General features: G+C 42.0%; 1 protein-coding gene across 4 annotated transcripts in view; it reads left to right on the forward strand.

Annotated features, from left to right (window-relative positions):
* The window catches only part of KIDINS220 (kinase D interacting substrate 220), a 337500-nt gene that overhangs the window by 35930 nt on the left and 288202 nt on the right, over positions 1-13368 (forward strand). For all 4 annotated transcript variants that reach the window (XM_082248990.1, XM_082248991.1, XM_082248992.1 and 1 more), the window contains exons 2-6: positions 1648-1785; positions 6891-6989; positions 9053-9151; positions 9599-9697; positions 11421-11522. In XM_082248990.1, coding sequence (XP_082105116.1) covers positions 1678-1785; positions 6891-6989; positions 9053-9151; positions 9599-9697; positions 11421-11522 — 507 coding nt within the window. In that variant the 5' untranslated portion in view covers positions 1648-1677. The remainder of the gene's footprint in view (positions 1-1647; positions 1786-6890; positions 6990-9052; positions 9152-9598; positions 9698-11420; positions 11523-13368) is intronic.

A 13368-nucleotide genomic window follows, 5' to 3' on the forward strand; every position in this document is an offset into this window, starting at 1 on the left:
CAGCTTGCTATGGGGGCAGCCAAGCTGCAGCTCCGTGTGTCCATTCAGACACAAGATTGCCATTCGGTCCCGCCCTCTCTCTCTCCTGATTGGCTCACTGACTATGACAGCTGCGGGAGCCAATGGCACCACGTCTATCTCAGCCAACCAGGAGGGAGAGTCCCGTATGGCCGTAGGGACTCGTGGACATCGCTGGACAGAGAGGGGGTACTGGTAACTATTAGGGGGTGCTGGGGAGGCTGCTACACACAGAAGGCTTTTTATCTTAAAAAACCTTCCTGCCTTTACAACTCTTTTAAGGTAGATATGACGAAGTATTACATGTACTTTGTAAATTGGGGAACAGGAATCCTTAACAAAAAAAAAAAAAAAAGAAGTGAAATGAATTCTTTAAAGGGGAACTTAGCTGTATCTGAACATCACAAATCAAAATCGCTATTTAATTCATGTTTAATGTTGTAAAGCAAATTCACCTGTCCATCAATGTCTCCATGCCATACTTTGTTGAGAAACCACATTTAAATTCTAGCTGTGGCCATCTTGAGTATTTGCAAATGATTCATGTTACATTTAGTTCCTGGAAACCATCTGCCCTTAGCTCAGGCATGCACGCAGGAGGCTGAGCTTAGCTGAGAATGTGCCCCCCCCCCCCTCCCAGGTGAACAGAAAAAAAATTATCTTCCTATCTGAATTTATTTTACATGCAGTTGTACTTTTCTAAGGCCCCTTTCACACAGGCGATCCGATCCACCTGTTAGTTTTTCAGGCGGATCTGATCGGATGCTCCATGCAATCCTATGGGGCAGCGGATGTCAGCGGGGGCAGCGGTTGTCAGCGGAGGCATCTCCGCTGCTATCCGATTCCGATCCTGTCCGTCAAATCTGGACGGATGGAAACCCTATTTTCCATCCGTCTGGAGGATGGGATTGGATGAGAACGGACAGGCAGGCGGTCCGTTATCATCCGATCTCCCCATAGAGGACAGCGGGGATCTGACCGCTCCGTCACTTCACACAGAGCGGAGATGGAGCTGTCATCCGCCTGCTCAGCGGGGATCGGCGGATCGATCCCCCGCTGAGCAGAACGGACTCCGTCGGGCGGTGCACCTGTGTGAAAGGGGCCTAAAACTTTTGAATAAATGTCAATAACTTTATTGAACCAGAAAAAAATTGCCCATGAAGCCTCCTGGGATGTATGACATCATTTTTGGCCTAGGCAAGAAACCAGGAAAAAAACGAAAGAAATGTAAAATAAAAAATAAAAGTTTTAAACAAATAAATAGAAAAACATTTAATATCTATTTACTGAGGTTAGCAGCATACAGATTAAAATGAGTTCATATTCTGCTTTGCACACCTTCCATAGGGATAAATGGTAATGTGTGCACCGAACATAAGGTGAATGTAGCATAAAGAGTGCTATGATAGACACAGTCACTATTAATTCAGAAGTGTGAACCTTGGACCTATTTTCTAATTTGCGCGTTTGCTGACATTTATGTTTTAGCATGTCTTAGTTAATCAATAATTTATTATTTACTTTTGAATTATTTAATATTTATTTTGAACTTTTGCACTCCTAATGCCGTTTTCTAGTTATGTTCATCCAAATGCGAGAGATTTCTCACCATATATGCTTTATTTCTAGGTTGCCTAGCTGTAGACATAGACTGAAACCATGGCCAGCCTGGGTCCCCAGAACCTCTTGTCCTATGTGGAAGAGGGAAACATTGCTGCTCTGAAAGCTCTGCTGGAAAAATACAAGGATGTGGATGAGAGGAATGAGGTATGTGATTCCTAGTATTAACTGCAGTTCTAAAATGGCTTGATTTATGGCAGCCTTCTGATGCCGTTCTATAAAGTAAAAAAAACAATTGCATATCTTACAAGTGGCAGTCCGATCTATTAGGGGAAACAATAAAGCTTTAGGTGATTGTTTGTTTTTTGGGGGATACAGCACCCCAAAGTGAACAGGAGCTGCTGCTACTCAGAAAAGGCGTGCAGTTTACCCGCCCATTCACACAGTGCATGTGTTTATATTAGTACCGTATTTGCCGGGCATATAAGACGACTTTTTAACCTTTAAAAACACCCCGCAAAAATAGGGGAGGAGTCTTATACGCAGAGTATAACATGTGAGGACCAAAACGAACGTCCCTATTAATCTCTCAACCCGGTTTCAACTGTGCGGTAGTAATGTATTTACCGTAGCGGAGTAAAAAATGTGACTACTACCGTACTTTACTTGACCCAAAACGAGTTTAGATGACCAATGAAAAGCAGCGTGTTTTTTTACAACATTTGCATAAAAAGGGGACCTCCTCCTCAGGATTTTGTGGTGGTGTTTGGTGTCTGTGTGAGGTTGTGTTACTGTGTGCTCTCCTGCTTTTTGTCTTTAAAATGGCCGACAAATACAGATTTCTGTATTGTGCATCAGTTGCACTTCTGATGCTGGAGGAAGAGGAGGAAGCGAGGGATTGACAATACTGGGTCCATCCTGTGAGCGCTAATCGGCGACAGCGTGGCCAGTTCTGGGCAATGTATGATGACCTTCGTGTGCATGAAGACAAGTTCCTCCGATAAACACGATTCTTGTAATGCACATTCTTTGCATCGCACACACATGGATATGTCCTCACTAGTGCAATGAAGCCTTTCCAGCGTTTGCATTGAAGTCTATGGGGCAAAAATGCCTGTAATCTGCCAGAAAAGAAGCTCATGTACTTTTTGGTGCGTCAGGCGTTTTGCTCAAGGCGTCGGAACGCTCAGATGTGAACAGAGGTCATTGAAATGAATAGGATTTGTCTTGTTGGGCGTTTTTTGAGCTGATCCTTAGAGCTGAAAAACGCCCCAAAACGCCTACATGTGAAAGTAGCCTTAGAAGTACCAAAATGAGAGCACACCTTAACAATCCATTCAACTTGTATAAAATCAGGCAGGCCTCTGTAATACCAACTTGATGGTGGATCAGGCGGTGATTGTACAGCCAAATTGTATAGTGTTTGACCAGCCCAATTTTTGTTCTAAAACAAAAAAACGCATGTTACTGACAGTCAATAGGATCTGGATTAGCTGAAATCTTCATACTCCGATTTCTCAAGCCTGGGAATTTGACAGTACTCCGTTCTGTGGTGTGTTTTTTTTTTTCCATTTTATTATTTTTTTTCTTTTTTAAACTTGGTTTTAAAGAAACTATTTTATGGAAGGCTTACCTTGACGGGAAGGTGATGTGCCCACTAGGTGGCATTACCTTAGTAGGAAACATTCATTATTAACATGTATATAAATAATGTGGAAATAAATGTGTATCTATTTCTGCTCAGCAGTAGTCCGATTCCATCTGCCCTTTTCCTGATTCAGGTTTCAAATAAAAACTAATATTGTGTTTAACAAAAGCTGGGCAAATGGTAGTATCTGATTGTGCAATCTCAAAATCTAATAAAAGTAGGAGACTTATAACCACACCAACTGTCATATAAATGTAACGGGGTTTTGAGGGCGCCCCCTAGTGTCTTTGGGGTCCCTAAACCTAGTTAACTCACTATGCCTGACAGGCGGATCCTGAGCCTCCGCTATCTGGGAGCTGGGGTACATGTCTGCGGCAGTGCCTCCACCCAGTGGGGCATCCGGGGTAGGGATGTGGGGTCCCACTGGGAACATACTTGGTGCAACGAGACTGACACAGCCTAACTGGAACTAACTTTATATAGTAAGTAGCAAATGAACCAACATACATGGGAAAATACAATAGAGTAACACAGATAATAATGCAATGTGTATTTTCCTCACCCACCCACTAGCACACCTGCGTCCCACCCCCTTATCTTCACCCTAATGGCCGTTGGTGCACAAGGAGAGTTGGGGCCTTATAAGTCCTGCTCCGCAGGGTCACTGAAGCTGCCTGAGTGCAATGTCCACTCTGGACCTCAGAGTCTTTACTGAGAGTGAGGAGACAGGTGCCCTGTGGTGATACAGGGGGAGAGGCTTGGCTTACCCTCAGAAACCCAATTAACCAGGTCAGTCCACTGCAGTCTCCTCTCACTGGATTCACCAGACGTCTGGACTCAGTGCGTGTCTTTGAAAGCAGGTCCCTCTCTCAGCTGGTGTGGTCTTGGGTGAAGCAAGTTCTCTCAGCAGGGTTCTATCTCTGTGCAGCAGTCTTTCACAGCTAGTCACATGTCCTTTCTCTGGCTGAGCATGTGGTAACTTCTAGAAGTCTTCCATGACCTCCTTCCTCAGAGCTGTGCAGGAAGTCCTCCCAGGACATTAATAGGTGAAAATCCTGAGCAGAAGGATAATAAGAAATCCAGAGCTGGTGTCTATCTCCCTCAGTCTTTCCTCACACCCCACTTCCTGGTCACACTGTGATGATGCCACAATCATGTGACAATCATGTGACAATCATGTGACTGAAAAAGCCAAGTCCTGTGATCAATGCTCAATGTTTAATTAACAGCATACTGAGTCCATCTGCCATCTACTGGGCATTTCAGATAATACAGCCTATGTAACTCTACAGGGCTACATAAAACTTCAGTTTCTGTATTCAAACTGCTAAGAGCCGGTTCACACTACTCCGACTTGGGACCCGACTTGTGTGCCTTCAAGTTGCCCCAAGTCGCTTGTCATCACAAATTCAATGTAAATGAATGAGAGCCGTCTTAATATGCACTACTGAAGTCGCTCCGACTTCAGAAAAGGTTCCTGTACTACTTCAAGGCGACCTGTATCCGACTTGTACACATAGACTTCAATGGGAGTCGCCTCTAAGTCGGATCCTTATCTATTTTCAAGGGACTGTGATCAGACTTTCCAGGAAGAAGAAAAATTTTACCCAGGCATTCCCCACAGACAAAGTCGCCTATCATGTAAGTCTCTTCAAAATAGTGAACAAGTCTCTTCCAAGTCTCTTCCAAGTCTCTTCCAAGTCTCTTCCAAGTCTCTTCCAAGTCTCTTCCAAGTCTCTTCCAAGTCTCTTCCAAGTCTCTTCCAAGTCTCTTCCAAGTCTCTTCCAAGTCTCTTCCAAGTCTCTTCCAAGTCTCTTCCAAGTCTCTTCCAAGTCTCTTCCAAGTCTCTAAACAAGTCTCTAAGAGCCGGTTCACATACAGGCTACCCGACTTGCCGGGGCGACCTGTGAATTGGACTAGGTGGACTTTAAATGAGACCCAAGCTGGTGTTGCCCAGCGTCTCCATCCCTATAACAAGAAACAAAATGAGGTTGAAGGATTGTAAGAGGTGCATGAAAGTCAGCCAGCCCCCAGTCTGATGTACTCACCCTCCAGTCTGTCACCAACAAAATAGATCTGTCTCTTGGTACAAAGAACAGGGGTTTAGTTGACACACATTTCCTTCAACCTCTTACAATCCTTCAACCTCATTTTGTATTTTGTTATAGGCATGGAGACGCCGGGCAACACCAGCTTGGGTCTCATTTAAAGTCCCACCTAGTCCAATATGTTTAAGCAACCAGGGATGGAGACGCCTTGCTTACAGCTTGGTGCTTCATTTAAAGACCCACCGTGCGATTTTCGTGCGTTTTTGGTGGATGCAGTTTTGATTTGACCTTAGTGTTTTCCGTTTACAGGGATGGAGACCAATTGCATGACCTGCTTGTCTCACATAAAGTCCCAAAGAGGAAATTAGGGATTTCAAAGGCAGTGTGCTTTACAGGCCATGCCCCATACATAAAATCCCTTCCTATCTATATACTGCATCCACCAAGGGGATGGAGGTGTAATGCTTTTCAGCTGGTCTCTTCCAGTTTGCACCATGGTTATAACCTAATTATTTGAGTCTTTGAGACAACAGCCAGTCGTGGATGGGGGTGGGTTGGGCTGTCTCCCTCTCACCTGTTCCCCCATCCACCCATTAGCGGCCATGTGCCTCCAGTGTGAGGACACTAAATTAAGAGTGTAGGACTGCAGATTTAATCAGGGTGCCGTGAAGTGGCTCTGCAGCTTTCACATGCTTTTGCAAATGTGTGTCAACTAAACCCTGTTCTTTGTACCAAGAGACAGGTTTTATTTGGTTGGTGACAGACTGGAGGGTGAGTACATCAGACTGGGGGCTGGCTGACTTTCATGCACCTCTTACAATCTTTCAACCTCATTTTGTTACTAACAACCTTGTAGCGTGATGACCTACATACTGGATATAGATTGAATTGATTCATTAGATAGAGGATTCAACTCTCACATTGTAAAGTTTGTGTCTGGCCTAAAAGCAGAAATTGCGGTCTTTGTGCATACTGTTTTTTAATTGGGGGGGGGACTTTATTGAAAAGTTAAAGAAGTAGTAAAGTAACATGACGGGATACATGACATGGAAAAACATGATGATGACAGGAGTACAAAGTAGCTGCATAATCTGGACTTCTGAAACAAGTGCATGTAATAACAGTATACGATGCAGCATTTTCTGTAGTATTAATAAATAACAAAGAAAATAAGGGAGGGTGAGAAAAGGGGTGGGGGGGGGGGATATAAGGGAGAGGACCCCATCTGTGGTCGGCCAAAAAAAAAAGAGGAATGGAGAGGGGATCATACCATTTAACAACCATTAACACACCATAACCATAACCTCAAGTAGACTGCAGTTGCATACATAGGGGCTCAATGACGTAAAGTAGGGTAGTCTGATAGAACAATGTAAAAGTTAAACACCGGTATCGGATTGCATAAGCCACCAATCCCATATTATGTTGTATTTGGGGCTTCCCCTATGAAGAAACTTTGCATACTGCTTTTTTTTTTAAACTAAAAAAAGTATGGAACATTCAGATCTAGCACTTTTTGCTCTTGATTATCATTGTCTTCCTTAAATAATATATTCTGGTTGACTTTTTTTTTTTTTATTAGGCTAGAAAGGCTAATACTGTGTTATGTCTTTCAGAATGGACAGACCCCCCTAATGATTGCAGCAGAACAAGGCAACATGGAGGTGCTCCTGGAGCTGCTAGAGAAGGGGGCAAACTGTAATCTAGATGATGTGGTAAGTGTCTGATCAGGTGCCTGTAGTATTATTACTATGGAGGAGCTACTGGTCACAGCAAGCCATTGGTTCAAATAATAAAGTGCATTGGCCCTTGAAATGAAAAACGAATTTACAACTCAGTACCCATGATTGAAAGATAATGCATTAGTGCACATATTTAATGAAAGTAGATATAAAGAAATAATCAAAGCCATCTACTAATTCATATACCTATATAAATCAATACCTCCTTTTTATAAGGTGCAGACTAAAATATATCATCAGATCACACACTCAAAGCCTGTAACGAATACATTCATAATAAAGTGTCCATGTGCCTTCAAAGTGCTCCGTGCTCCAAATTAGAAAGGTGTTTCAGTGCATAAAGTGCTTCTCGGATAATAAGGCCTCTTGCCACACAGGAATGGTCTTGAATATAGGGATTACATACGCTTTATCTTCCCAAGGAGAAGACAACTATTCTATGAATGGTGCTGTACTGAGCAGATGACCCCCTGTGGTTACTATGGAGCATGGCAACCATTTGGCACAGGATCTGGAAGACATTGTGGTTCACTATAGTAGTGGTGGCTACTAAAGGTGAGCCTCCTCTTCCACAGTGATCGGCCAGGTATGGATTATGCATACTTATAATGGAGCAATTCACTTTGTGCAAAATAAAAAATAAATACATTCCTGGAATTCTGCTTTTAACCCGGCATCACCAATTATGGTGCCTCTGGGAACCCATGAGAGTCTCTGGATGGGCACTTCAAGAAAGTTTCTGTATCAAGGGCTCATTGTATGTCCTGTCATGTTTCTCTAATATACATCAGGTATTTGAAGGGCTTTGCTTTATTTATACATTATACTTGGATGAGAATGGGCTTTGTTCTTTTTTAGGGAGGTGGAGCTGAATACAAGCCCATGAAATGAAAATTTGCTAGAGTGTGCCATTTTAAAATGTTAGGATTTTCCAGATCCCTTTCTGTGCAGAGGGGACATGAATTAACAGCTATTCATGTCATATGTTAAGTCGGCTTTTTTTTAACTAGGGTGCCTTGAGGTTTCTTTAGGGGTGCCTTGGCAAAATGCCTAACCAATAGCCAAAAAATTGTATACAAGGTGGCGGGTGGATGAAGCCTGCCTTTTAATTACACAAAGCCACAGATTTTTATAGTGCACCATTACAACCTTCTTGCTGCCAACCTCCTTACGACCAATGACCTCATCAGTTGATAAGGAGGATGTTAGTCGACTGTAAAGCATCCTTGTTTGGCTTCCCCTGCCCCTCTCCATCAGCTTTGGGGTCACATTAGCTTAGTGATGGAGGAAAAACTGAGGAAGAAGAGAAACATTGGAATACTAGTTAGCACCAGTTCGTATCCCTAATGTTGGGTCCCCTACATGTTTGGATGTTGCCGCATTATGTAAAACTATTAGAATAGTGTTTACATTTTAGGATGGGGTTCCTCAAGACTGTCCATAGTTTTAAAGGGTGCCTCGAGACCAGTGCTCGACTAGGGATGCACCGATCCGACTTTTTTGGTCCCGATCCCAATCTTTTGCTTTGTGAAATCGCCGATCCCGAGTCCTATCCGGAGTCTGATCCAGAAGTACTGTTTTGTAAAATCCGAAAGAATCATACCGCCAGGGAGGTTAAGTAACTGGCTTACATGTCTACAGCTGCTTAAATTTATAACCTTGGTGTAACTTTTACAGAAAACACTAAGCTTGCTTCATGACACCCCAGACGGTGCAGTGATTTTTCTTAGTCATATTTAGCATAACTGATGTAGTAGAAGCTGCATAATTCCTTGTCTCCTGAACATACACTTATTCTGCATCCTATAATTCCGCTGTGTGTGTATACTGTTATTAGCTGAATACCTGCCGACAACACAGGCAGTAGCACAGGTCTTCATACCGCTTCAGAGGAGACTGGCACAGATTACCGTGCTTCCATGTCCACCTGGCATGATTATTTGGTAGGTGTTTGTAGATCACTGTCCATGCTGTATTGTCCTTTGTTGTTTGCTTTACTAAATCTTTACTAAAAGTTTTTATTTTTTTAATTGTAGGATAACTGGACTGCTCTCATTTCTGCTGCTAAAGAGGGACATTTGGAGATTGTTAAAGAGCTTTTGGACAGCAATGCCAACCTGGAACATCGTGATATGGTATCTGTTGTGATCAAATAAGATTGCTATTGCTAAAATGTTTTTGTGATCAAGCTATAGTTGTAATATTTTTAGATTACAAAGGATTTGAAGAGGCTGCTTATTAGAAATCTGCCCACAGTCAAACCTGTTGGAATCCTCTTTTTAACTTTGAAAAACACTCTGTAATTTGACATGTGGACATTATTATTCCTTCCCTTCTTTCCATAGAGGAAATGGAATGCATGCAAGTGACATGCATTTTGTAAAGTGTTTTTGTGTTTCTCTGTAAGTTTCATGCAGTGAGGTAAGTGGGTTATGTTCTGTAAAAATGAACTAGAATCTGCTCTCTTGATTATACATAGTAACTGCAAAAACACAAGGATGATCAATGACTCGCAAATACAGCCAATCACAGGGTCCTCCTTTTTTTAATGGTGCTTTATTTTTTTTCTTGTCCTGTGTTAGGGAGGATGGAGTGCCCTTATGTGGGCTTCTTACAAAGGACGCACTGATGTGGTGGAGCTTCTACTCTCAAAAGGAGCAAACCCAAACATTACTGGCTTGGTAAGTCATCTGTTGTCTTCCCATTGAATATCTGTTGGAGGTTTTAAAACCGTATTAGGTATAAATATGACATTTTTCTATCCTGTTGATATGACCTATCCTCATTACTTTAGTAACCAATTAATACTGTTTCACTGCTTTTGCAGTGCTTTCTTGGTTTTCTACAGGAATCACTGTAGAAGCATTTTTTTATTTTTTTTTTTTGTGGCTCTTTCTAATTGAGAAAAAAAATTCTCACAATACATTCCCTTCTATTGAAAAAAATACATTTTAACTACTGGCTCTTTTGGGTGCCCTGCTGTTTTTTTGTGAGTTTTTCAGTTTCAAATTTTAGTTGCAGTGCCAGCTGAAGATCAAACTCTGTATTGTCAGTGTTGAGGCCAAGTTAGATAAGCATCATTATATTTGGCTCAGAAGAATACAAAAAGTGAGTGCAGATCTGAGGGATAATAATGGTGTTGTGGGGGAGCTGTTCTGTTTCAGAATGAAGTACCCTTGTTAGTAAATGGAATAAACAAGGATTAACATAAAATTATTGCAGGTTAGAAAAAAAATAACGCTTGGCAAAGTTTGCTTATTTTGTTTTTACAAACCATATTCGATAAAGCTTGTGTTGCAATAGATTAACCTGATTTAGATGATAGAAGATGGGTGGAGGCTCTGGATATTTGAATTGGAAACAAAAGCTCACTGAGGGCATGTGTCTGAGAGAAACACAAGCTACACTGTAGGCTTGTATCGATGGACTTTTTCAGTCCATAAAAGCCTATAGAGCCGGTTCACACTACTCCGACTTGTCAGGCGACTTGGTCGCCTGACAAGTAGCTCCCAATGCTGTGCAATGCAACCCTTCTAATCGGAGCCACTCAAGTCGCTCCGACTTAGAAAAAGGTTCCTGCACTATTTTTTGGCGAAGTCGGAGCGACTTGCATTGACTTCTATTATGAGAAGTCGTTTGCAAGCCGGGATGAAGTCGCGCTGCACGGGCGACTTCGAGTCGGATTAGTGTGAACCGGCTCTTAGAAAGCAAAACAGCTTTAAGCCAGTTGGTGCAGCTTAGGAGGTCAAATGCAGGTAAAATTCCTTTTGTCATTGAACCGCTGAAATCTCAGAGGTGTCTCAAACGTATCAAATAGAATGCATTCAAAAGCCCATCAACCAAAGATGACACAGGCCCATTCACTGCCTGTCATAGGTAAGCCAGAGAGGGTAGTAATATTGGAGATCCTGTTGTTTGGCTTGGGTAGGTTTACGACCTGGCTTCACTACCTAGTGGGCCACTGTCCTGAGATATGATGTATGTGATTTGGGTGTTCATACCTTTTTCACACTTCACTGGCTGCATGATTATTTCAGGTCATTCACTCAGATAGTGAGGCTAAAGTGCAGATGACTGCACAGAGTGAACAAGCCTTCCTAAAGTCCTGTGCTTTTTTTTCATAACAGTTAAAGTTGGGTAACAGTGTTCAAAGAAAATGAGTCATTTTGATGTATGTGACACAAGCTGTTGCATTTTCCACAATTAAGTTTGTGCATGTAGCCACTGGTGCCTTCTTAGTCCAGACAACCTCAAGTTACCTGTAAGTATATGCTGGCTCACAGGTAGTGATTTGTGGCTTCTCTCTTGGTTTTTCTCAGTGAGCTTCTGAAATTGTTCTTACTATTTGCCATGAAACGCTTACCACAAGCACCAAATTATTACTTTTCTTCTGGTCTCTTTCAGCAATATAGTGTGTACCCAATCATCTGGGCAGCCGGGAGAGGCCACTCTGATATATTGAAGCTTTTACTGCAGTATGGAGCCAAGGTCAACTGCTCTGATAAGGTGGGTGACTAGAAACCTCAACTGTCATTCTGGACTGTGGGGTGTTTGTGGGGAATTGACTTCCAGGTTCTGGACAATAAATACCATAGGTCTGTCCTAAAAGGGCAACTGTCAGGAACAGTCAGGACATTTTCTGTGTTGCTGAATAAAGTGAAGACAAGGTCACTTATGAAATATGAATATTTCATAGACCACTGACATTTTACTTTGTTTCTTGTGCTTGGTTTGAGGAATCGCAATCTGCGAGCTCCACTTATCCAAGGTTAATTTAAAGTGGAACTAAAGTCCATAAATGCTCACCTCTGCTCCAGCAATAGGAGGGCCGTGAGCTCTCCTGCTGACATGGACATCTTCATTCATCCCACCATCACTGTGTGCCAAAAATGTACACTGAGCTGCACACGCATAGCTCACCATACATTCTACCCCTTTAAGACTGCTCTATATATATATGTGTATGTATATATATATATATATATATATATATATATATATATATATATATATATATATATATAATATAGCAATGTTGTGGTTTTGAAGTGGTTTACTGGGGCCATGACTGCAGCTGTCAGCCATAACCGGACATTAAAAGTTTTCAGCTGACGATTCCCTAACCTGTAAAAGGGATCTAAGCGGCTTACAAGCAGTGGGAGGGGTCCCTCCGTGCTCGCGCGCAGATGCGAACGCATACATAGGTTGTGCACATATGTTTAAACGGTGTTCATAGCACACGTGAGGTATCGCTGCAAACATTATTGCCAAAGCAAGAATTCTAACTCTAGACCTCATTTGTAACTCTAATCAGGTTATTTCTCTTGTATTAAAATTCATTAGTGTATTTTTTCCAAAAAAGTTGCATTTGGAAAACCGCTGTGCAAATACTGTGTAACATAAACATTTTTAATGGCCACCCTTTTATTCTCTAGGGCCTCTGTTTATTTATTCTGCAATAAAGAGCCTACCTGCTGGCAATTTATTTTTTCTTTTTAGTTTTGCTTTAAGAGATTGGAGGCTTAGGTCTTAGTTTCAGGTGCTGCATATTTAGGAAATATTACACTATATATGTACCAAATCCGTATAATTCCAACGGTTGCTAGATTCAAACTGTGAATAAAATATGTTCCTGTAAAGAAAAAAATAAATTACTTCTCCCACTGCTTGTGCTGCTGAACTCTGGATGGACTGGCGTCTTTATTCAACCCTACCAACTATGCATCTCTGTTCTAGTGAATAGAAGTTATCCACTGAAGACTTCTGTTCAGAAACACTTAAAGTAGCGTTGCTCTCGTCCCTTGCTGTGCTGCATGGATTCTCCTGCTTGACCCTACCTCACTACAGGACTCGGTAGTGATGTAGGGGTTTGCAGGAGGAACCACTGAACATGAGGGACCAAGAAATTAACATTCCCCTTGTTCAGTGCTCTAATCAACAATGTTGCTTAGGGAGCTTGTTTGTTGATTAGAGCACTATGCATGGAGTGTGTTGGACCATTGGAGATCCAGTTTGCTGTGCTTTATGTTGAGGAGTGTTGTGTATCCCCAGCATGCTGTTAGCATGAGGGGAATTACTGCAGCACTTTATTTTATTTTATTTATTTCAGGTACTTATATAGCGCTGTCAATTTACGCAGTGCTTTACATATACATTGTACATTCACATCAGTCCCTTCCCTCAAGGAGCTTACAATCTAAGGTCCCTAACTCCCATTCATACACAGTAGGACTTTAATACTTTTTTAGACCCCTCTTTACCTTTTATGCAGCTTGATTGCATTACAATAAAACAACTGACTTGGGTTTTAAGACGCATATGGTTGTTTTTTGTAAAGTAAGAACACTCTCTC

This window comes from Pelophylax lessonae (assembly GCF_965119305.1).
Source record: "Pelophylax lessonae genome assembly, chromosome: 3".
Classification (NCBI taxonomy): domain Eukaryota; kingdom Metazoa; phylum Chordata; class Amphibia; order Anura; family Ranidae; genus Pelophylax; species Pelophylax lessonae.